Source organism: Salvelinus alpinus, chromosome 2 (genome assembly GCF_045679555.1).
Source record: "Salvelinus alpinus chromosome 2, SLU_Salpinus.1, whole genome shotgun sequence".
Classification (NCBI taxonomy): Eukaryota; Metazoa; Chordata; class Actinopteri; order Salmoniformes; family Salmonidae; genus Salvelinus; species Salvelinus alpinus.
The window spans coordinates 123,628,773-123,649,779 of record NC_092087.1 but is presented as its reverse complement, the minus strand read 5'-3'; the positions used below and the strand labels follow the sequence as shown (position 1 = coordinate 123,649,779).

General features: G+C 45.2%; 1 protein-coding gene across 2 annotated transcripts in view; it reads right to left on the bottom strand.

Annotated features, from left to right (window-relative positions):
- The window catches only part of LOC139568542 (STE20-like serine/threonine-protein kinase), a 37,728-nt gene that overhangs the window by 13,418 nt on the left and 3,303 nt on the right, over positions 1 to 21,007 (bottom strand). For both annotated transcript variants that reach the window (XM_071390445.1, XM_071390446.1), the window contains exons 3-12: positions 13,266 to 13,314; positions 12,779 to 12,928; positions 9,575 to 9,647; positions 9,035 to 9,229; positions 8,632 to 8,713; positions 5,447 to 5,578; positions 4,288 to 5,178; positions 3,923 to 4,053; positions 3,402 to 3,525; positions 2,643 to 2,822 (exon numbers count right to left, since the gene is read on the bottom strand). In XM_071390445.1, the coding sequence (XP_071246546.1) occupies positions 2,643 to 2,822; positions 3,402 to 3,525; positions 3,923 to 4,053; positions 4,288 to 5,178; positions 5,447 to 5,578; positions 8,632 to 8,713; positions 9,035 to 9,229; positions 9,575 to 9,647; positions 12,779 to 12,928; positions 13,266 to 13,314 (2,007 nt within the window). The remainder of the gene's footprint in view (positions 1 to 2,642; positions 2,823 to 3,401; positions 3,526 to 3,922; positions 4,054 to 4,287; positions 5,179 to 5,446; positions 5,579 to 8,631; positions 8,714 to 9,034; positions 9,230 to 9,574; positions 9,648 to 12,778; positions 12,929 to 13,265; positions 13,315 to 21,007) is intronic.

The window sequence follows — 21,007 nt, the reverse complement described above, 5'->3', positions numbered from 1 at the left end:
CAATTATACAAGCATACAATTTGACTTCGTTTTTACTAATCTAAATACATAACATAATGGTAGTCATTTATTTGAATGGTAAATCTCTATTGATAAACTGGGTAAATCAAGATGTAGCATAGGCCTTTTCACAATACAGATGAATGCATATTCAATAGGAGTGTGCAGGGCCGGATTAAGAAATCATAGCCCCTCCCTTTATATACATTTTAAAAAATGGCTCTGCCTTTTGGGCCCCTTATGTGCTTGGGCTTCGAGGAGTCAGCACCTGTATTAATCAGGCCTTGGGAGTGTGTGCATGCTTGTTTTGGCTGATTTAATGTGGTAACAGATGAAAAACAATCCATTTCCCTTCCATTTGTGGCCTTGTTTTATTGTACCGATCAACAACATTTGCATAGCAGAAGCAATATCTTCTTTTATAAAAGTGTGCCCGCTGTGTCTAACACTTAATGATGTCATTCAAACACAGTGACAGGAGAGACTTGAGGCGAGGGAGACCAAGTGAATGAATAACGTTTTTTGGCAATGACTGTATGGTTTTTGGTGACAATCAGCTTTGAAATCAGCATATTTTGCATTATGGTTTGCATTATTATCACAAACAAAGTCCTAGGGTAGGGAATTGATAACTTCAGCTGTAAGCTAGCAAGGAAAGTTAGCCTACAAAGCTGGAAGCTAAAAAGTTATCTTATTACATTGTAAAGTGTTCTAGCCTGTAATGAACATTGTTTTGCGGACAGTAATTAACAGTTGCACAATTTCTACATTCTGTGTTGCATTATTCAAGTGTGTTAACTTCTGTGCAGTATGAGAGGAGAGCTAACATGATGCAGCCCAGACTCCCAGTGAGTGTAGTGGTTCCTCAGGACAGACTAGTCAGTATGAGAGGAGAGCTAACATGATGCAGCCCAGACTCCCAGTGAGTATAGTGGTTCCTCAGGACAGACTAGTCAGTATGAGAGGGGAGCTAACATGATGCAGCCCAGACTCCCAGTGAGTGTAGTGGTTCCTCAGGACAGACTAGAGTCAGTATGAGAGGAGAGCTAACATGATGCAGCCCAGACTCCCAGTGAGTGTAGTGGTTCCTCAGGACAGACTAGAGTCAGTATGAGAGGAGAGCTAACATGATGCAGCCCAGACTCCCAGTGAGTATAGTGGTTCCTCAGGACAGACTAGAGTCAGTATGAGAGGAGAGCTAACATGATGCAGCCCAGACTCCCAGTGAGTGTAGTGGTTCCTCAGGACAGACTAGAGTCAGTATGAGAGGAGAGCTAACATGATGCAGCCCAGACTCCCAGTGAGTATAGTGGTTCCTCAGGACAGACTAGAGTCAGTATGAGAGGAGAGCTAACATGATGCAGCCCAGACTCCCAGTGAGTGTAGTGGTTCCTCAGGACAGACTAGTCAGTATGAGAGGGGAGCTAACATGATGCAGCCCAGACTCCCAGTGAGTATAGTGGTTCCTCAGGACAGACTAGTCAGTATGAGAGGTGAGCTAACATGATGCAGCCCAGACTCCCAGTGAGTGTAGTGGTTCCTCAGGACAGACTAGTCAGTATGAGAGGGGAGCTAACATGATGCAGCCCAGACTCCCAGTGAGTATAGTGGTTCCTCAGGACAGACTAGTCAGTATGAGAGGGGAGCTAACATGATGCAGCCCAGACTCCCAGTGAGTGTAGTGGTTCCTCAGGACAGACTAGTCAGTATGAGAGGAGAGCTAACATGATGTAGCCCAGACTCCCAGTGAGTGTAGTGGTTCCTCAGGACAGACTAGTCAGTATGAGAGGGGAGCTAACATGATGCAGCCCAGACTCCCAGTGAGTGTAGTGGTTCCTCAGGACAGACTAGAGTCAGTATGAGAGGGGAGCTAACATGATGCAGCCCAGACTCCCAGTGAGTGTAGTGGTTCCTCAGGACAGACTAGTCAGTATGAGAGGGGAGCTAACATGATGCAGCCCAGACTCCCAGTGAGTGTAGTGGTTCCTCAGGACAGACTAGAGTCAGTATGAGAGGGGAGCTAACATGATGCAGCCCAGACTCCCAGTGAGTGTAGTGGTTCCTCAGGACAGACTAGTCAGTATGAGAGGGGAGCTAACATGATGCAGCCCAGACTCCCAGTGAGTGTAGTGGTTCCTCAGGACAGACTAGTCAGTATGAGAGGAGAGCTAACATGATGCAGCCCAGACTCCCAGTGAGTGTAGTGGTTCCTCAGGACAGACTAGTCAGTATGAGAGGAGAGCTAACATGATGTAGCCCAGACTCCCAGTGAGTGTAGTGGTTCCTCAGGACAGACTAGTCAGTATGAGAGGAGAGCTAACATGATGCAGCCCAGACTCCCAGTGAGTATAGTGGTTCCTCAGGACAGACTAGAGTCAGTATGAGAGGAGAGCTAACATGATGCAGCCCAGACTCCCAGTGAGTGTAGTGGTTCCTCAGGACAGACTAGTCAGTATGAGAGGGGAGCTAACATGATGCAGCCCAGACCTCTCTCAATCCTCTCTCAATCAGTAAACGACGTGAGACACATTTGACAGAAGAACCGAAAGTACTGAACCGTTTTTCATGTTCTAGTATAGAAAAAGTCCTGAAGTTTGGGTATACCGTGCAACACTAAGACACACTGCCAACTACTTCCTTACCTCTTTCTTGCGGTTCTTGAGCATGTTCTGGAACTTGGACAGCTCCTTGTCCTGCTCGGCCTTGATGCGCTTGGCCTCGTCCCTCAGCCGGTTGGTGTGCTCCTGCTCCAGCCTCTCGATGGTCTGCTTCTGCTGTCTCTCCAGGTTCTCCACTTCCTGGTCGTAGTGGCGCTTCTTACTCTGTAGAATGAGGGTGTCATTTTGATTCGGTGTCAGTTCGTCCCTTTCACCAGAAATAGAACTAGTATCCAAACACTGGTCACCAAAGAATGACTGGCATATTACAGAAAGCCATGGCATTTCAATGGCATCCCATTTGCCTTGGATTTACTAGCTGGCTAGTGGATTCAGTCTCTGTCTAAACTGTGAGTGGCAGTTTGACCGACATACAGGAGGATTTACCTAGTCCAGAAATAAGTCATGACGTAACAGGAGCAAAAGGCACATGGAAGCTGTGGTGTGGACGGGACATACCTCTGTAATACTGGGCAGGGACCAACTGGTCTTACTGGACTAATTCAGCTTACTGTTTCACAGTCATGTGTGGTTTAGCATGCTCCTTCAGGATTGGTTGTGACCACACCAGTAGGCAATCTTCTGTCACTGTGCTAGGTTGGACACAGTGTGACTGGGGCCAGGGTCGCGAATAGGCAATTCTAGTACTACAGCACTAAATGCAATTACAGTACTACACGGTACCGTTCAATAGGTCTCAAAGCACCTCCCACTGAGGCTTTGACAAGATAGATAGTGACTCACGGTCGTCTCCTGTTCGAAGCGGCGGCATATCTGCTCTTTCTGCTGCTGCAGTTTATTGCTGAGCTGCTGCTGGGCCCTCTGTTCCTCTTTTTGCAGGAAACGCAGCTCCCTCAGCTCCTGACGCCTGGGAGAGGAGGGGGAAAAAACCATGAGAGGAACATATTTTTCTCCAAAAGGAGATTAAACAACCCAAAGCAATGGAGGAAGGGTCTCTCTCAAGAGACCAATGAAAACGTTATATAACAAGATATCTCTATGCATGCGACTCAGTAGCACTTTGATATGCAAATGAACTGAGGGCAAAAGGGGGTGCAACTCAATATTAGGAAGGTGTTTCTAATGTTTTGTACACTCAATATACTAAAATAGCTACATTTGCTAGTTAATTCAGTTCAGTTAGCGCCTAAGCTTGAGCTTATACTGCAGGAGAGATGGATTATATCCTTGCATAATATTAGCATATATACATATATTTCAATGCATAATGCTCAAAGTGCTAATTCCTGCAAACAAATCTTTACCTGAGGAACCTCATCTCCTCGTTCTTGGTGTCATTGTCGGTGATGATCTTCGACGTCGTCACGCTAACCTCGACTCCATCCACCACGAACCTACGGGTCTTCTTCAGTGTCTTCTTCTGACGCTTGGTGTCCTGAAAAACAAAATGGTGGCAATAAATATACCATCAATATACTGCAGTTGGACTACTTTATGGGATAAAGCGGTCATTATAAACATTACAATTCATAAGCATTTCTAACACCGATAATAATGTGTGAAGCATTTATAATGGTGTATTCATGAGGGTTACTACTGGATTACTTAGCTATTACCAATGGATTTGATCAAAGACATCCTCTAAAGAGAGTGTATTGTGATGCCGTACCTGTATGGAGAGGGGTCCTGGCTCCTTGGTTTTGGTCAGGAAGCTGGAGATGGACAGGTTCATGTCTATGCTCCCGTTATCTGCAGCAGAACTACTCCCAGAGTCCGAATCCCTCTCCTTCTCATCCTTAGACTTCACTGGAGTCCCTGTCTCCGCAGTTGGCTTATACTCCACTCTCTCTTTCTCTCCTTCCTCCTCTTTCCAGACAGCTGAAGATGCAGGTGTGAGTTTGTCTTCCACCTTAGTCTCCTCTGGGGTTGTCACGGTAACCTTTGCTTCTCTGCTAGGCTCCTCGTTGGCTGGTTCCTCCTCAACTTCTATCTTGCCTTCTGTTGGCTCTTCCTTGGCCTCTGACCCTTCTGCGGTGATCTCATTTGTCTGGACCTCAGCTGTGTCCACTTCCTTTTCATCTTGATTGGATATGGCCAGTTGTTCCATCTCCTTGTCACCTATGGTGACTACAGCATTGGAAACGGTTCCTTCTGGTTGAGGCTCTGCTGGTTTCTCAGCTGGTTCTGAAGAAGCTATCTCACTGGGTTCTGTTGGGGAAAGCTCTGTTATTTCTGGAACCTTCTCCTCCTCTTCCTTCACCTCTACTGGTTTCTCACTGGCTTCTGTTGTCTCTCCATTTATTGGAGCACCAAGGGTCTCATCCATTTTCTCCACTTCTGCAGGGACAGCAGGCTCGTCGACGAAGCTAGTGTCCACAACCAGGTTCTTCTCTGGCTTGACAACGCTTGGTTCAGGGATCTTTTCTACAATCTGTGGTGTTGGGATAACCGGTTCAGCCTTCTCCGGTAAAGACTCCAAGATGGAGGCTGAGGGAGACTGAGGGAGCTTCTCATCCTCCGAGCTGGCAACACTGGCATCGGACGGTGCACGTTTGTGACCCTGAAGAATACGTGATGAAAATCAAAATGTAGGTTAAAAATAATCAACAGATAATGTCTAGATTAGCAATTCAAATAATAGAAGATTCTAAATATATCCTTCTAACCAATAGTCAATCACTTTCCTTATTTTTGTCAAGTCAGTACAAGTCAGCCTGTTCTTTATAATGAAGGATGAAGACCACAGAAGAATACACACTGTCCATCTATAGCGTTTCACACGCTCATCTGGTTCTTTTTCTAACTGAGCTGTCTGTGGTGTGACATACCCGCTGTGTCTCTCCGTCCTCCTCCTCCTCTTCCTCCTTGTGTTCCTCAATCTCCTCGTAAACCTCAGCCTTTGCTTCAGCGATCAGCTCCCTCAACGGTCTGCTGTCTGTCACAGTACTCAGAAATGGATGCTGCAACGATAAAAAAAGAAAGAAAAGATGCATAATATTGAGGACACTTTTAGATATAAAGACTGTTATGTCCCCTTGAAGTGGACTACTTACGCTGCACCTGAAAAGACATCAATATTTGTGCGATTTCAAAATTGCAGTCGAAGAGGTGCAATTGAGACATCACACAAATCAAGATTTAAAGAAAAAAAAAAACTGACAGACTGACCAGGTGAATCCAGCTGGAAGCTATGATACCTTATTGATGTCACCTGTTAAATCCACTTCAATCAGTGTCGATGAAGGAGAGGAGACAGGTTAAATAACGTTTTTGAAGCCTTGAGACAATTGAGACATGGATTGTGTATGTCTGCCATTCAGAGGGTGAATGGGTAAGACAAAAGATTTAAGTGCCTTTGAACAGGGTATGGTAGTAGGTGCCAGGCACACCAGTTTGAGTGTGTCAAGAACTGCAACGCTGCTGGGTTTTTCACACTCAACAGTGAATAAAGAATGGTCTACCACTCAAAGGCCATCTAGACAACTTGACATAACTGTGGGAAGCATTGGAGTCAACATGGGCCAGCATCCCTGTGGAACGCTTTCTAAACCTTGTAGTCCATGCCTCTGAGTTGAGGCTGTTCTGAGGGCAAAGTGGGGTGCAACTCAATAGTAGGAAGGTGTTCCTAATGTTTTGTACGCTCAGTGTATATTTAGTCAAAAATGTAAAGTACAATCTTCATAACAATCTGATTAATAGACAAAGCACACTGTCTTCCCTACTGTACTGGTACTGCAGTCATAATACATCCCTTTTCCAAACAACAAAACCAAAGTCTTCCCTTGTCCTTCTTTTGCCAGGACACCTGCTGAACATAATCAATCGCCAGCCTAAGAATTTGCAGCTTCTTCGCTATCAACACGTTCGCCGGTGGTAGACTACTGTTCTGTATTTTCACGCCCATTTGGCCTTTTGGTAAAAGATACCAACGATACTCCTGTTGCACTGTCCCACACTGAGCTCATGTGTGTTTATGTCCTCCGTACGCCATATCTTCTTACTGTCTGTCTGGCAGTCATTCTGTCTAGCTTGGCGGTCGCTCTTTAAACCCTTTTGGAAAGAAAAGCCTGTTGTGCTGACGGAGGCGCAGAGGAGATAAGTGAGTATCGTTAGCGCGCTAGCTAGCACACCAGGTACCTGGCTGACACAGATGTACCTTAGATGCACCAGCTGAGCAGCTATCGCATCATGATCAGGGCCAATATGGCCATGTATTTAATTTGACAGGTGGCCGTCGGAGTGCTGTGCTAGGGGGGGGTACAGGAGGAGGTGGGGTGAGGAGGAGAGGTGGTGGGCTGAGGAGGAGAGGTGGTGGGCTGAGGAGGAGAGATGGTGGGCTGAGGAGGAGAGGTGGTGGGCTGAGGAGGAGGGCTGAGGAGGAGAGGTGGTGGGGTGAGGAGGAGAGGAGGTGGGCTGAGGAGAAGAGGAGGTGGGCTGAGGAGGAGAGGTGGTGGGCTGAGGAGAAGAGGAGGTGGGCTGAGGAGGAGAGGTGGTGGGCTGAGGAGAAGAGGAGGAGGGCTGAGGAGGAGAGGTGGTGGGCTGAGGAGAAGGGCTGAGGAGGAGAGGTGGTGGGCTGAGGAGAAGAGGAGGAGGGCTGAGGAGGAGAGGTGGTGGGCTGAGGAGAAGGGCTGAGGAGGAGAGGTGGTGGGCTGAGGAGAAGAGGAGGTGGGCTGAGGAGAAGAGGAGGAGGGCTGAGGAGAAGAGGAGGTGGGCTGAGGAGGAGAGATGGTGGGCTGAGGAGAAGAGGAGGAGGGCTGAGGAGGAGAGGTGGTGGGCTGAGGAGGAGGGCTGAGGAGGAGAGGTGGGGGGCTGAGGAGAAGAGGAGGTGGGGTGAGGAGAAGAGGAGGAGGGCTGAGGAGGAGAGGTGGTGGGCTGAGGAGGAGAGGTGGGGGGCTGAGGAGAAGAGGTGGTGGGCTGAGGAGGAGAGGTGGTGGGCTGAGGAGAAGAGGTGGTGGGCTGAGGAGGAGAGGTGGGGGGCTGAGGAGAAGAGGTGGTGGGCTGAGGAGGAGAGGTGGTGGGCTGAGGAGAAGAGGAGGTGGGCTGAGGAGGAGAGGTGGTGGGGCTGAGGAGAAGAGGAGGAGAGCTGAGGAGGAGAGGTGGTGGGCTGAGGAGAAGAGGTGGTGGGCTGAGGAGGAGAGGTGGGGGGCTGAGGAGGAGAGGTGGTGGGCTGTGGAGAAGAGGAGGAGGGCTGAGGAGGAGAGGTGGGGGGCTGAGGAGAAGAGGAGGAGGGCTGAGGAGGAGGGCTGAGGAGGAGAGGTGGTGGGCTGAGGAGGAGAGGTGGTGGGCTGAGGAGAAGAGGAGGTGGGCTGAGGAGGAGAGGTGGGGGGCTGAGGAGAAGAGGAGGTGGGCTGAGGAGGAGAGGTGGTGGGCTGAGGAGGAGGGCTGAGGAGGAGAGGTGGGGGGCTGAGGAGGAGAGGTGGTGGGCTGAGGAGAAGAGGAGGTGGGCTGAGGAGGAGAGGTGGGGGGCTGAGGAGAAGAGGAGGTGGGGTGAGGAGAAGAGGAGGAGGGCTGAGGAGGAGAGGTGGTGGGCTGAGGAGGAGAGGTGGGGGGCTGAGGAGAAGAGGTGGTGGGCTGAGGAGGAGAGGTGGTGGGCTGAGGAGGAGAGGTGGTGGGCTGAGGAGGAGAGGTGGTGGGCTGAGGAGGAGAGGTGGTGGGCTGAGGAGGAGAGGCGGTGGGCTGAGGAGAAGAGGCGGTGGGCTGAGGAGGAGAGGCGGTGGGCTGAGGAGAAGAGGCGGTGGGCTGAGGAGGAGAGGCGGTGGGCTGAGGAGGAGAGGTGGTGGGCTGAGGAGATGGGCTGAGGAGGAGAGGAGGTGGGCTGAGGAGGAGAGGTGGTGGGCTGAGGAGAAGAGGTGGTGGGCTGAGGAGGAGAGGTGGTGGGCTGAGGAGGAGAGGTGGTGGGCTGAGGAGGAGAGGTGGTGGGCTGAGGAGAAGAGGCTGAGGAGAAGAGGAGGTGGGGTGAGGGAACAAAGAGGAAGGTGAGGACAAAAGGGGGCAACAGGTGTGTCACCATTACCTGTAGAAGTTGTGCCACATTCCATCTGTTGTCCACATTCTTATCGAGACACTTTCTTAGGAAATCACTGAACTCTGGAGACCTGAAGAGAGTGAATGGAGATCCCTTGTCATGACTACAACATTGAAAATGGGCTACAAATAAACAGTGTCATGTATTCCTCTCAAAGGCATTGAGGTAAATTAGAATAGGTAGAACCATCAACAGATATGGCATGTGCAGAGAGGAGTGAATTAGTGATACAATCTCTCTAGGCAAGAAAGTGCAAGAAAAGGAACATTGTGCAGAGTGACAGCGTATCAAAGGGGCATTTCTTCCTTCCCATTTAATTGAAGGTTCCTGAGGCCAAACCTAGACAGAAATAACTTGTCTGCCAGATCACTGACTGACACGCCAGACTTACCAGCGCGACGGCTGCATCAGGGTAGGAGGATCGGCCTTGGCTATTTTCAGCAAGACTCTCATTGGGTTCATCTCGTGGTTGGGAGGCTCAATCTGGGCCATCTCGATCAGAGTCACCCCCAGGGACCAGATGTCAGCCTTGTAGTCGTACGGACGGTCCTTAAACGTCTCACACATCACCACCTCCGGGGCCATCCTGGGAAGAACGGATAAAAAAGAACCAATCAGAGGATATGAAATGTTTCAGTGAAATATGAATGACCAATGAAAAAAAGGGACAAAATATATTAGGTGAAATGTAAATGACAAAGAAACGTGTGGGAAAAAATTGTGGAAATGTGGAATTGTATCATTTTTGTACAGTAATATTGGGATTTTGTAGGCTATACATTAAGGTTTCTATAAATTGTAATGCAAGTAAATATTTTGGGGGGAAATACATTAAAAAGTAAATCATGATGCCTGGCCAATTCAGAAGAATGGGGAGAAAGAGTAATTTGATGAATTACGACAACATGACAGGTTTTCATGTTTGACTCACCAGTATGGCGTCCCGATGAAAGAGTCTCTCCTCTGTAGTGTTTTGGTATTTTTGGCCGACACACCAAAGTCAGCTGAAACACAGAAGTGAAACAGTGCTGCTTTTAGCAACTAGGGTACAACATGTTGGTGTTGTTCATAAGAATTAACCTAAACCAGGGGTATTCATCCTGAGGTCCGCGGCCCCCTAGAGGTACTGCAGGGGGTCCGCAAAAATATACACAGTATATATTGAAGTGATTTAGATGTTTTTTTTTACTTAAATGTTTTTAATAATATCGCTAGCATCAACAGAATATTTTTTAAATGACATACACTACTGTTATAAAGTTTGGGGTCACTTAGAAATGTCCTTGTTTTTGAAAGAAAAGCATTTTTTTTGTCCATTATAATAACATCAAATTGATCAGAAATACAGTGTAGAAATTGTTCATGTTGTAAATGACTATTTTAGTTGAAAACGGCAGATTTTTGATGGAATATCTACATAGGCGTACAGAGGCCCATTATCAGCAACCATCACTCCTGTGTTTCTAAGTGACCCCAAATTTTTGAACAGTAGTGTACCTATACATGACTAACCTTTGTTTAACCAGATAAACAGATGCTCTTAGCAAAGATGTGTTTGGTGTTTCCATTCTAGCTAATACGCCATGTTCAGAACCACAATGGAAATAAGCCTTTATTGTGTGTTATCCTCTATGATTTCACTCATGTGCATGTATGTCTTTTTCAAGTGTGCTTGTTTTTTTAATATGGTCGAATTAATAAAAAAATTGGGCTCCTGAGTGACGCAGCAGTCTAAGGCACTGCATCTCAGTGCAAGAGACGTCACTACAGTCCCTGGTTCGAATCCAGGCTATATCACATCCGGCCATGATTGGGAGTCCCATAGGGCGGCGTACAATTGGCCCATGAAACTTGCCGACATTCGACTAATTTACTCATTGATTAAACAATACAGTTCTCTTCCAAAAACTACAATAACTGTTACAAACAGAGTGCACTAAGTTTTGTAGACCTGACCCGTTAGAAAAAATTTGAAGAAATTGCATTGTTTAGGCGAATTGAGTTATTGCACACCCTCAGTTCACAGACTAGGCGTTCCCTAACAGAAATATGCAAATACATGCTAGAACACGACAATAGGATTGTGCTAGCTGGTGCTTGGCTCTGCCCAAACCTTGCTTGTTCTGCCCATTGGGAACAACACCATTGGTGTATCTTGGGTTAGTTACCAGTATCTATGATTTTGATGTGGGAGGAAAAAATAATGAAAAAACTATCTACCAAATCTATTCATTTAAACATGTTATTTACTTATCCTTGCCAGTATCATTCACCTGACGATAAGACGTGACATTTTTTTTTTTTGCTAACGTATGATAGTGGTCCCAGGGTCGCTGGCTTTCCTGGGAGCGGGTCCCTGGCCAAGAAAATGTTGAAGACCCCTGGCCTAAGCCAATCTATACAAGTTAGACAATGGTTTCTGAAATAGATATAGGCTTTCAGCCAAATCCAGGCTTATTCAAAAGCATAACAGTAATCATGTTAGCGACACGAAAAACATGCAGCAACAGAAAATATTTTTACGCAACGTGTGCATTTGGACGATGACATCATGTGTTGTTTATAACAGAGTGTGTGTGTACGTGTGTTTGTGATTAATCTTTCCCACAAAGTCTCTCACTGCCTGTCACTGACATGCAAACAGGCACTTTCACAGCCACCGTTGTTATGTCACTGTACTGATACAAACCCTACTTTGTTCTGCATTATCACATCAAGCCTATTATCACATCAAGCCTGTTACAGGCACAAAGTTACGACTCATCCTAATACACAACCTACTGCATGATGAGTCGGGAGCTCACTGTGTGGAGCACCCCTCACTGTGTACCAATATGACAGAACAATGATGACATTCAGGCTTTCCTAACACGCTATCGATTTGTAGGCAGTTAGCATTGGCATAACTGAGTGACATAACTGATTCGTAGATGAGAGCTACAATATTACGTGATGGAACATGTCTGTCTGTATACTGTGTTATAAATGTTATGATAAACCTAACAAACAAATACCACCTTATTCCTCTTTTTTTTCTTCCACATCTGCGCTAAACATATTTGGTTTTTCATAGCGGTGATATCATGCGTTTATTTTTGACTAAATGCACCAACAGATGCACTCTCTAACATCCAAGAACGCACTTCTATGGTGCATCCAAAAACTCCCCCTGGCCCTACTAAAAGCGGCAATATGTCACTTTTTGGGGAACCAACCAAATTCACACAGAAATGTGAGTTATAAATCTGTCGTTCTCATTGAAAGCAAGTCTAAGAAGCGGTAGATCTGTTCTGTGTGTGCTATTTCTATGATTCCCGTTCTTATGTTTTGTTTTTGTGTCTTTTACTTTTGGTTTTGTACACCAGCTTCAAATGCTGAAAATATGGTTGCAGTCATTGCAGCTAAAGGTGGCACAACCAGTTATTGACTGTAAGGGGAAAATTACTTTTTCACACAGGGGAATTGCTTGTTGCATAACTTTGTTAATTAAAGAAATAAAATAACTATACATTTTTTGGGTTATTTGTAAACTCAGGTTCCCTTTATCTAATATTAGGTTTTGGTTGAAGATCTGATAACGTTCAGCATAAAAAATAGAGAAAATCAGAAAGGAGGCAAAGACTTTTTCAAGGAACTGTGCAATATTTTGGATGATTGAAAATATATTTCACAGTGGTTTAGATGGTACAATGATTCTCTACACATTGCTTGTTTTGTCACAAACTGAAATTAGGCGACCTATTAGAATTGTAGCAACCAGGAAATGGTGGAGTGACAGCCGAATAGCCTTTTTTCTAAGAGTGTATGGTAGTGCATTCTACCTTAGTGGTGGTGTGCATTGACTGTAAAAGTGTCTTCTACTAAAGGACTAAATGTACATGTTAAGCACGGATAGTTGGTTAGGACAGTGGTTTTCAAACCTCTCCTCGGGGACCCCTGGACGTTTCCCAATTTTGTTGTAGCCCTGAACTACATCACCTGAAACACCTATCCAGGGGTTTGATTGTTGACAAGTTGCGTCAGGTGTGCTAGCTGTGTAATAGTTCTAATACATGGAACGGCTGCGGGTCCCCGGGGAGAGGTTTGTGAAACACAGGGTTAGGTAACTCCCAGCCCTTCTTCCCTAGTCTCCTACCCAGTTTGACGTCTCCGTTCAGGGATAGCAGGATGTTCCCAGCCTTCAGGTCTCTGTGGATCACCTTGTTGTCGTGGAGGTAGAGGAGGGCCTGGAGGGTCTGCTTACACACCACCCGGATCTGGGGCTCCGTCAGGGGCCTCTCTAGCTCTGAGGGACCGGGGCCACAAACACACACTTAGCATTCCTCCTCACACACTGGGTTTCACTCACACAGTCACACACACACACACCCTCAGTAATAGGACTGAGCTGGCTTACGGCTGTATCAATGAAGAATGTTCATACTGATACCTTATCAATGTAGTATGAGGGTGGTCTACATCGTGTTGGTGCTAATCACTTGTAGTTAAAATCAGTTAACTGTTACTATACTGTTATATCATCACATTTCAGTCCCATAATATTGTTAAATACATTACCAATGATTTATCAGTCATCTGCTTATCATATTCTTTAGAAGTAGGATGTAGGAAGGCTGACTCACCCAGCATGACGGCATCCACCGCTCCACCTGCACAGAACTCTATCAGGATCTACAAAATAAGAGAAGAATGGTTACAGTAGATCCAGTACAGTGGATTAAAGAAAACTAACAGCATTCATCTAATAAGGTAAAAATACCATAACAGCTTAAATACCATAGTAACAGGTAAACACACCATACATTTACAACATGTGGTCTTTGTCAATGGAGTCCTGTCTGGACCCAGTAGCCTTACAATTCAATGCAAAGGGTCTTAAAGGGTCTCAAGTTCAATATTATCAAGACGCAACACCTATCCATCACGTAGGCCTAAGTTGTTACACTATGGACCAGCAAACCTTCTCCCCTCCATACTTAAAAGCCCCCCCCTTTGTCACCTGCTTCATACACAAACAACACTTTAAAAGTCTCTGTGGCCCGTATTCTCAGAGTGTCTCGGAGTAGGAGTTCTAATCTAGGATCAGTTTTCCCTTTTAGATCAATGACTGAATATGATTATATGGACATTAGAGAGGACCTGATCCTAGATCAGAACTCCTACTGAGACGTTTTGTGTATACAGGCCCTGCTGTGTAAAACAATTTGAAAGTGAGTTGAACAGTGAACCTCCTCCTGCCCAGGTTCAGTGAATGAAACCTGCTGAGCCTTAAATGGTTTCAAGGAGCTCTCAATATGGCTGCCTTGCGCCGCTGAGGTAAGAGGATTGGCCAGAGGGGCCATTCTGTTGCTTTGCTCTGAAGGCTTTCTCAGAGTACACACATGCAGCCTAGCCTAGCGTAGCTAGCCAGAACATAGCCCTTTCCCCAAATAGGATTAGGAGTTTCCATGCACACCTCAGGTAGGAGGGGGCCATCTTTAGCTGTAGCAGCAATGAGGCTAGGTATTTGGAGGAGAAACACACCTAGCCATTCAGTGTAGGGAGGTAGTATCGTTAGACTAGCATAGTCCTGATACGTCAATAGACTTTGGACTGTATCAGGGATATAACCTAGTCTAGCATGCTGCTAACACTACGGATACAACAGAGAAACAATTAGGCTAACAAAAACTAAATAACAAGCTAAAGTGATCCACGGCCCTACTGTGCTCAATACAGTAGAAATGTAGTTAGTTAGGGCTGAGTAGAATAGAGAAATGCTACTGACAGTGAAACAATGTAAGACATATTTGGTGAGAGGTGCCAAGAAGAGGCAGACAAAACACACTTTCTCAATGTCACACAGTCAATGAGACATTTTAGGTACTCCCTATTCTCCTTTTGGCTAGTATTTAGAGAGAAGTTGACCTGCTCACCTATTGAGGTTTATAGTCAAACATAATTATTGCAACAACGACCCGTGTGAACTTTCTAAGAAGAGGGGGTAGATCATCTTATATATTGCAGATAGATTGTGGCTTCCATCAACGTAATTTCCAATCCCCCATAATTTTTTTTGTAAATATATATATATTATATACACACACACTTGAAGTCGGAAGTTTACATACACCTTAGCCAAATACATTTAAACTCCGTTTCTCACAATTCCTGACATTTAATCCAAGTAAAAAGTCCCTGTTTTAGGTCAGTTAATATCACCACTTTATTTGAAGAATGTGAAATGTCAGAATAATAGTAGAGAGAATTATTTTATTTCAGCTTTTATTTCTTTCATCACATTCCCAGTGGGTCAGAAGTTTACATACACTCAATTAGTATTTGGTAGCATTGCCTTTAAATTGTTTAACTTGGGTCAAACGTTTCGGGTAGCCTTCCACAACCTTCCCACAATAAGTTGGGTGAATTTTGGGCCATTCCTGACAGAGCTGGTATAACTGAGTCAGGTTTGTAGGCCTTCTTGTTCGCACACCCTTTTTCAGTTCTGCCCACAAATTTTCTATAGGATTGAGGTCAAGGCTTTGTGATGGCCACTCCAATACCTTGACTTTGTTGTCCTTAAGCCATTTTGCCACAACTTTGGAAGTATGCTTGGCGTCATTGTCCATGTGAAAGACCCATTTGCGACCCAGCTTTAACTTCCTGACTGATGTCTTGAGATGTTGCTTCAATACATCCACATAATTTTCCTTGCACATGTCATCTATTTTGTGAAGTGCACCAGTCCCTCCTGCAGCAAAGCACCCCCACAACATGATGCTGCCACCCCCGTGCTTCACGGTTGGGATGGTGTTCTTCGGCTTGCAAGCCTGCCTCTTTTTCCTCCTAACATAACAATGGTCATTATGGCCAAACGGTTCTATTTTTGTTTCATCAGACCAGAGGACATTTCTACAAAAAGTACGATCTTTGTCCCCATGTGAAGTAGCAAACCGTAGTCTGGCTTTTTTTATGACGGTTTTGGAGCAGTGGCTTCTTACTTGCTGAGCGGCCTTTCAGGTTATGTCAATATAGGACTCGTTTTACTGTGGATATAGATACTTCTGTATCCAGAACCCGTCTCTTTCCTGAACGGTATGACAGCTGCGTGGTCCCATGGTGTTTATACTTGCGTACTATTGTTTGTACAGATGAACGTGGTACATACAGCTGTTTGGAAATTGCTCCCAAGGATGAACCAGACTTGGAGGTCTACAATATGTTTTTCTGAGGTCTTTGCTGATTTCTTTTGATTTTCCCATGATGTCAAGCAAAGAGGCACTGAGTTTGAAGGTAGGCCTTGAAATACATCCACAGGTACACCTCCAATTGACTCAAATGATGTCAATTGGTCTATCAGAAGCTTCTAAAGCCATGACATAATTTTCTGGAATTTTCCAAGCTGTTTAAAAGGCACAGTCAACTTAGTGTATGTAAACTTCTGACCTGCTGGAATTGTGATACAGTGAATTATAAGTGATGCACAAAGTAGATGTCCTAACCGACTTGCCAAAACTATAGTTTGTTAACAAGAAATTTGTAGAGTTGTTGAAAAACGAGTTTTAATGACTCCAACCTAAGTGTATGTAAACTTCCGACTTCAACTGTATGCATTTATGTATATAACAACAACAAAAATCCCTTATTATGTTCCCCTAACCCTTCCATCCCTCCCCCAATTGAAGTAAACTAATGGACAACAACTCTTAGGCTTCTACTTCCAGCTTATACATACTATATACATTTTACGGACACAGTATATTTTAAAATATTATCTTTTTGTTTGTTTTTAGTCCCATCCTTCAGCTCCACTCAACCCCTCCCATCTATCTCTGAACACCATCCAGTTGATTTCTATTTGCCATATATTTTTTGAACTGTGCTGTGATGTTTTACAAAAAAAGAAACAATTCTTAGGTTTAGCCTTATTACAATCATATCAAACATAAAATTCAACAAAAACCTTTCTTTCTACCCAACAAAACTCTTGTAAAATAAGACAGTATGCTCCGCCTAGCCTTGAAGCAGTCTTGTCATTCATACAGGCCCTTGTAGTGTTGTTTCACTGGTAGGCGGGCTGTTGTTTTAGTCCAGCTGCATGTACAATAGTGTACAATAGACCAAACAGTGGGTCTTTACAGTGGCAGGCGGGTAGAGAGGAACTACAAGGCTGTCACCATGACTTCCTCTCCCAGCACACACACAGCCCTCTGAGGAGCCATTGATGTGGTGTAGAGAGACAGAGGACACAGCTCTGAGATAGCAGCTGCGTGGCTAAGATCCTAACCAAAGGTTAAAGGTCAGGTAAATTGTGGTTTGTGTGACAAAGATATGCAACATATGAAAAAACATAGGCATATGATCTGACCCATGATTAGGCCTAACAGTCGAAGGTCAAGTACATTGTGGTTAGGATAGGAAACTAGAATGGCTGAGGCTGCGGATTCGTAGGTAACAGCCCCGTCCCTTTTCCCCAGAGCTGAAGATCTGAATCACGTACTGCGCATGTTTCTATACCTTTACCCAAATAATGTTGTGGTCACCCTCCATTCACATTTCTCACTGTCAATCGTTAATGATCATTCTTTAAGTTTTACCAGTGAAAAGTCCATGAAGCATCTGCATGCCAACCATTTGATCTCAATCAGTTTCATGGGGATATGCATTTACTGTGCCTTCGGAAAGTATTCAGACCCTTTGACTTTTTCCACATTTCGTTACGTTACAGCCTTATTCTAAAATTGATTAAATATATATTTCTCAGAAATCCACACACAATACCCCATACTGATAAAGCGAAAGTATACATAAGTATTCAGACCCTTTGCTATGAGACTCGAAATTGAGCTCAGGTGCATCCTGTTTCCATTGATCATCCTTGAGATGTTTCTACAACTTGATTGGAGTCCACCTGTGGTCAATTCAATTGATTTGGACATGATTTGGAAAGGCACACACCTGTCTATATATGGTCCCCACAGTTGACAGGGCATGTCAGAGCAAAAACCAAGCCATGAGGTAGAAGGAATTGTCCGTAGAGCTCCGAGATAGGATTGTGTAGAGGCACAGATCTGGGGAAGGATACCAAAGCATTTATGCAGCATTAAAGTTCCAAGAACACAGTGGCCTCCATCATCTTAAACGAAAGAAGTTTGGAACCACCAAGACTCTTCCTAGAGCTGGCCGCCCGGCCAAATTGAGCAATCGGTGGAGAAGGGACTTGGTCAGGGAGGTGACCAAGAACCTGATGGTCACTCTGACAGAGCTCTAGAGTTCCTCTGTGGAGATGGGAGAACCTTCCAGAAGGACAGCCATCTCTGCAGCACTCCACCAATCAGGATTTTATGGTAGAGTGGCCAGACAGAAGCCATTCCTCAGTTAAAGGCACATGACGGCCCGCTTGGAGTCTGCCAAAAGGCACCTAAAGACTCTCAGACCATGAGAAACAAGATTCTCTGGTCTGATGAAACCAAGATTGAACTATTTGGCCTGAATGCCAAGCATCACGTCTGGAGGAAACCTGGCACCATCCCTACAGTGAAGCATGGTGGTGGCAGCATCATGCTGTGGGTATGTTTTTCAGCGGCAGGGACTGGGAGACTAGTCAGAATCGAGGCAAAGATGAACGGCGCAAAGTACAGGAGAGATCCTTGATGAAAACCTGCTCCAGAGCGCTCAGGACCCCAAACTAGGACGAAGGTTCATCTTCCAACAGGACAACGACCCTAAGCACACAGCCAAGACAACGCAAGAGTGGCTTCGGGACAAGTCTCTGAATGTCCTTGATTGGCCCAGCCAGAGCCCGAACCTGAACCTGATCGAACATCTCTGGAGACACCTGAAAATAGCTGTGCAGCAACGCTCCCCATCCAACCTGACAGCGCTTGAGAGGATCTGCAGAGAAGGGGAAAAACTTCCCATATACAGGTGTGCCAGGCTTGTAGCATCATACCCAAGAAGGCTCAAGGCTGTAATCGCTGCCAAAGTCACTTCAACAAAGTACTAAGTAAATGGTCTGAATGTGATATTTCAGTTTTTTATTTTAAAAAACTGTTTTTGATTTGTCATTATGGGGTATTGTGTGTAGATAGATGAAGGAAAAAATAAATATTGAATCAATTTTAGAATAAGGCTGTAGCCAACAAAATGTGGAAAAAGTCAAAGGGTCTGAATACTTCCCGAAGGCACTGTAGATCTTCTTGAGTTATACAGTGTTGTTTCGAGGTAGCCTACAGTGTTGTTTCGAGGTGGCCTACAGTGTTGTTTCGAGGTGGCCTACAGTGTTGTTTCGAGGTGGCCTACAGTGTTGTTTCGAGGTGGCCTACAGTGTTGTTTCGAGGTGGCCTACAGTGTTGTTTCGAGGTGGCCTACAGTGTTGTTTCGAGGTGGCCTACAGTGTTGTTTCGAGGTGGCCTACAGTGTTGTTTCGAGGTGGCCTGCAGTGTTGTTTCGAGGTAGCCTGCAGTGTTGTTTCGAGGTAGCCTGCAGTGTTGTTTCGAGGTAGCCTGCAGTGTTGTTTCGAGGTGGCCTACAGTGTTGTTTCGAGGTAGCCTACAGTGTTGTTTCGAGGTAGCCTACAGTGTTGTTTCGAGGTAGCCTACAGTGTTGTTTCGAGGTAGCCTACAGTGTTGTTTCGAGGTAGCCTACAGTGTTGTTTCGAGGTAGCCTACAGTGTTGTTTCGAGGTAGCCTACAGTGTTGTTTCGAGGTAGCCTACAGTGTTGTTTCGAGGTAGCCTACAGTGTTGTTTCGAGGTAGCCTACAGTGTTGTTTCGAGGTAGCCTACAGTGTTGTTTCGAGGTAGCCTACAGTGTTGTTTCGAGGTAGCCTACAGTGTTGTTTCGAGGTAGCCTACAGTGTTGTTTCGAGGTAGCCTACAGTGTTGTTTCGAGGTAGCCTGCAGTGTTGTTTCGAGGTAGCCTGCAGTGTTGTTTCGAGGTAGCCTACAGTGTTGTTTCGAGGTAGCCTACAGTGTTGTTTCGAGGTAGCCTACAGTGTTGTTTCGAGGTAGCCTACAGTGTTGTTTCGAGGTAGCCTACAGTGTTGTTTCGAGGTAGCCTACAGTGTTGTTTTGAATGATGTACAGTGAGCGCATTTTTAGAGCAGATGGTGTTAACAAACTGTATCCTACACGTGTTTAGTTTCAATCAAATCACATGTTTTACCTAGTGGCGCATTCTGTTATGTAGAACACTGTCATTATGTGATCTTGCAGACATTGATTCAGCTTTGATCTAACTTTATTAAACGAGCACCGTTCGCCAGAGTAGCCTGTTGTTTACGAGTAGAGCAGAGACTGTGGGCAAAGTAGAGAATCCTGTACATGTGCAGAAGCTTCGGGACCTTTAGCTGGAGGGAAGAAGGGTCCAGAAAAGGGGATTCCACAGCCACTATATAGGGCTAACTCTGGTCTATCCATTAACTTGCAAAGTAGGTACGTACATGGTAAAAGAGTTAGCTTCAGTCACACATTGTGGAAACCTAAGTGAAATTGAGGAAACATAAAATGGCTACGGTCACTAATCTAACCCTTAAAAACTATAATGTTGTTACCACATTGTTATTAGAGCCATATCAAATGAGGAAGACAAAATAAATCACTCTCCTCAGACTTGACTTCTACACAACCTTTTAGAACGTCTTTCATCTACAGTAAGAGCTCCTGTGCTAATCTCTTGCTCTCTCTATTTACACACCAGCTACCATGTAAGCGGCATGTCGGGGCAGCAGATAGCCTAGTGGTTAGAGCGTTGGGCCAGTAACCGAAAGGTTGTTAGATCAAATCCCCGAGCTGACAAGGTAAAAATCTGTGGGTTAACTGCCCCTGAACAAGGCAGTTTAACCCACTGTTCCTAGGCCGTCATTGTAAATGAGAATTTGTTCTTAACTGACTTGCCTAGTTAAATAAAAAAATACAAATAAAAAGCCTAGATAATAATCAATACACAACCGCCATTGGGCTAGAAGCCATTGTTCGGCAGACAACAGAGAGGAAAGGGCCGGGCACTCAACAGAGCTGCAGTGTAACCAAATACTGCAGGTAATCATCACAGCTTTTGATGAGTCCGATTACTGATAATATGTCTATGTGGATGTTTCTATGTCAGCAGGGAGGGAGACACAGGGAGCCACCGTGTCGTACCACTTATTATTTCCCAGCTTGAAAAAAGCAATGGAGCTTTTGTCTCGTTCTCCTTTGGAGCTCTTGGGAGGCTAGGGTATGTAACCTATCAGGTAGCACCTTAGAATAACTGACCTTGTGGATTTAAACGTTATATTATGTATTATTTGTTGAATCCATTTTTCCTGAAAGGTAAAAATGCCTTTGTTTTATATGTATTCTTTTGTATTATATTCCTATATAGCTTGTTTCACTTTAGGTGTCC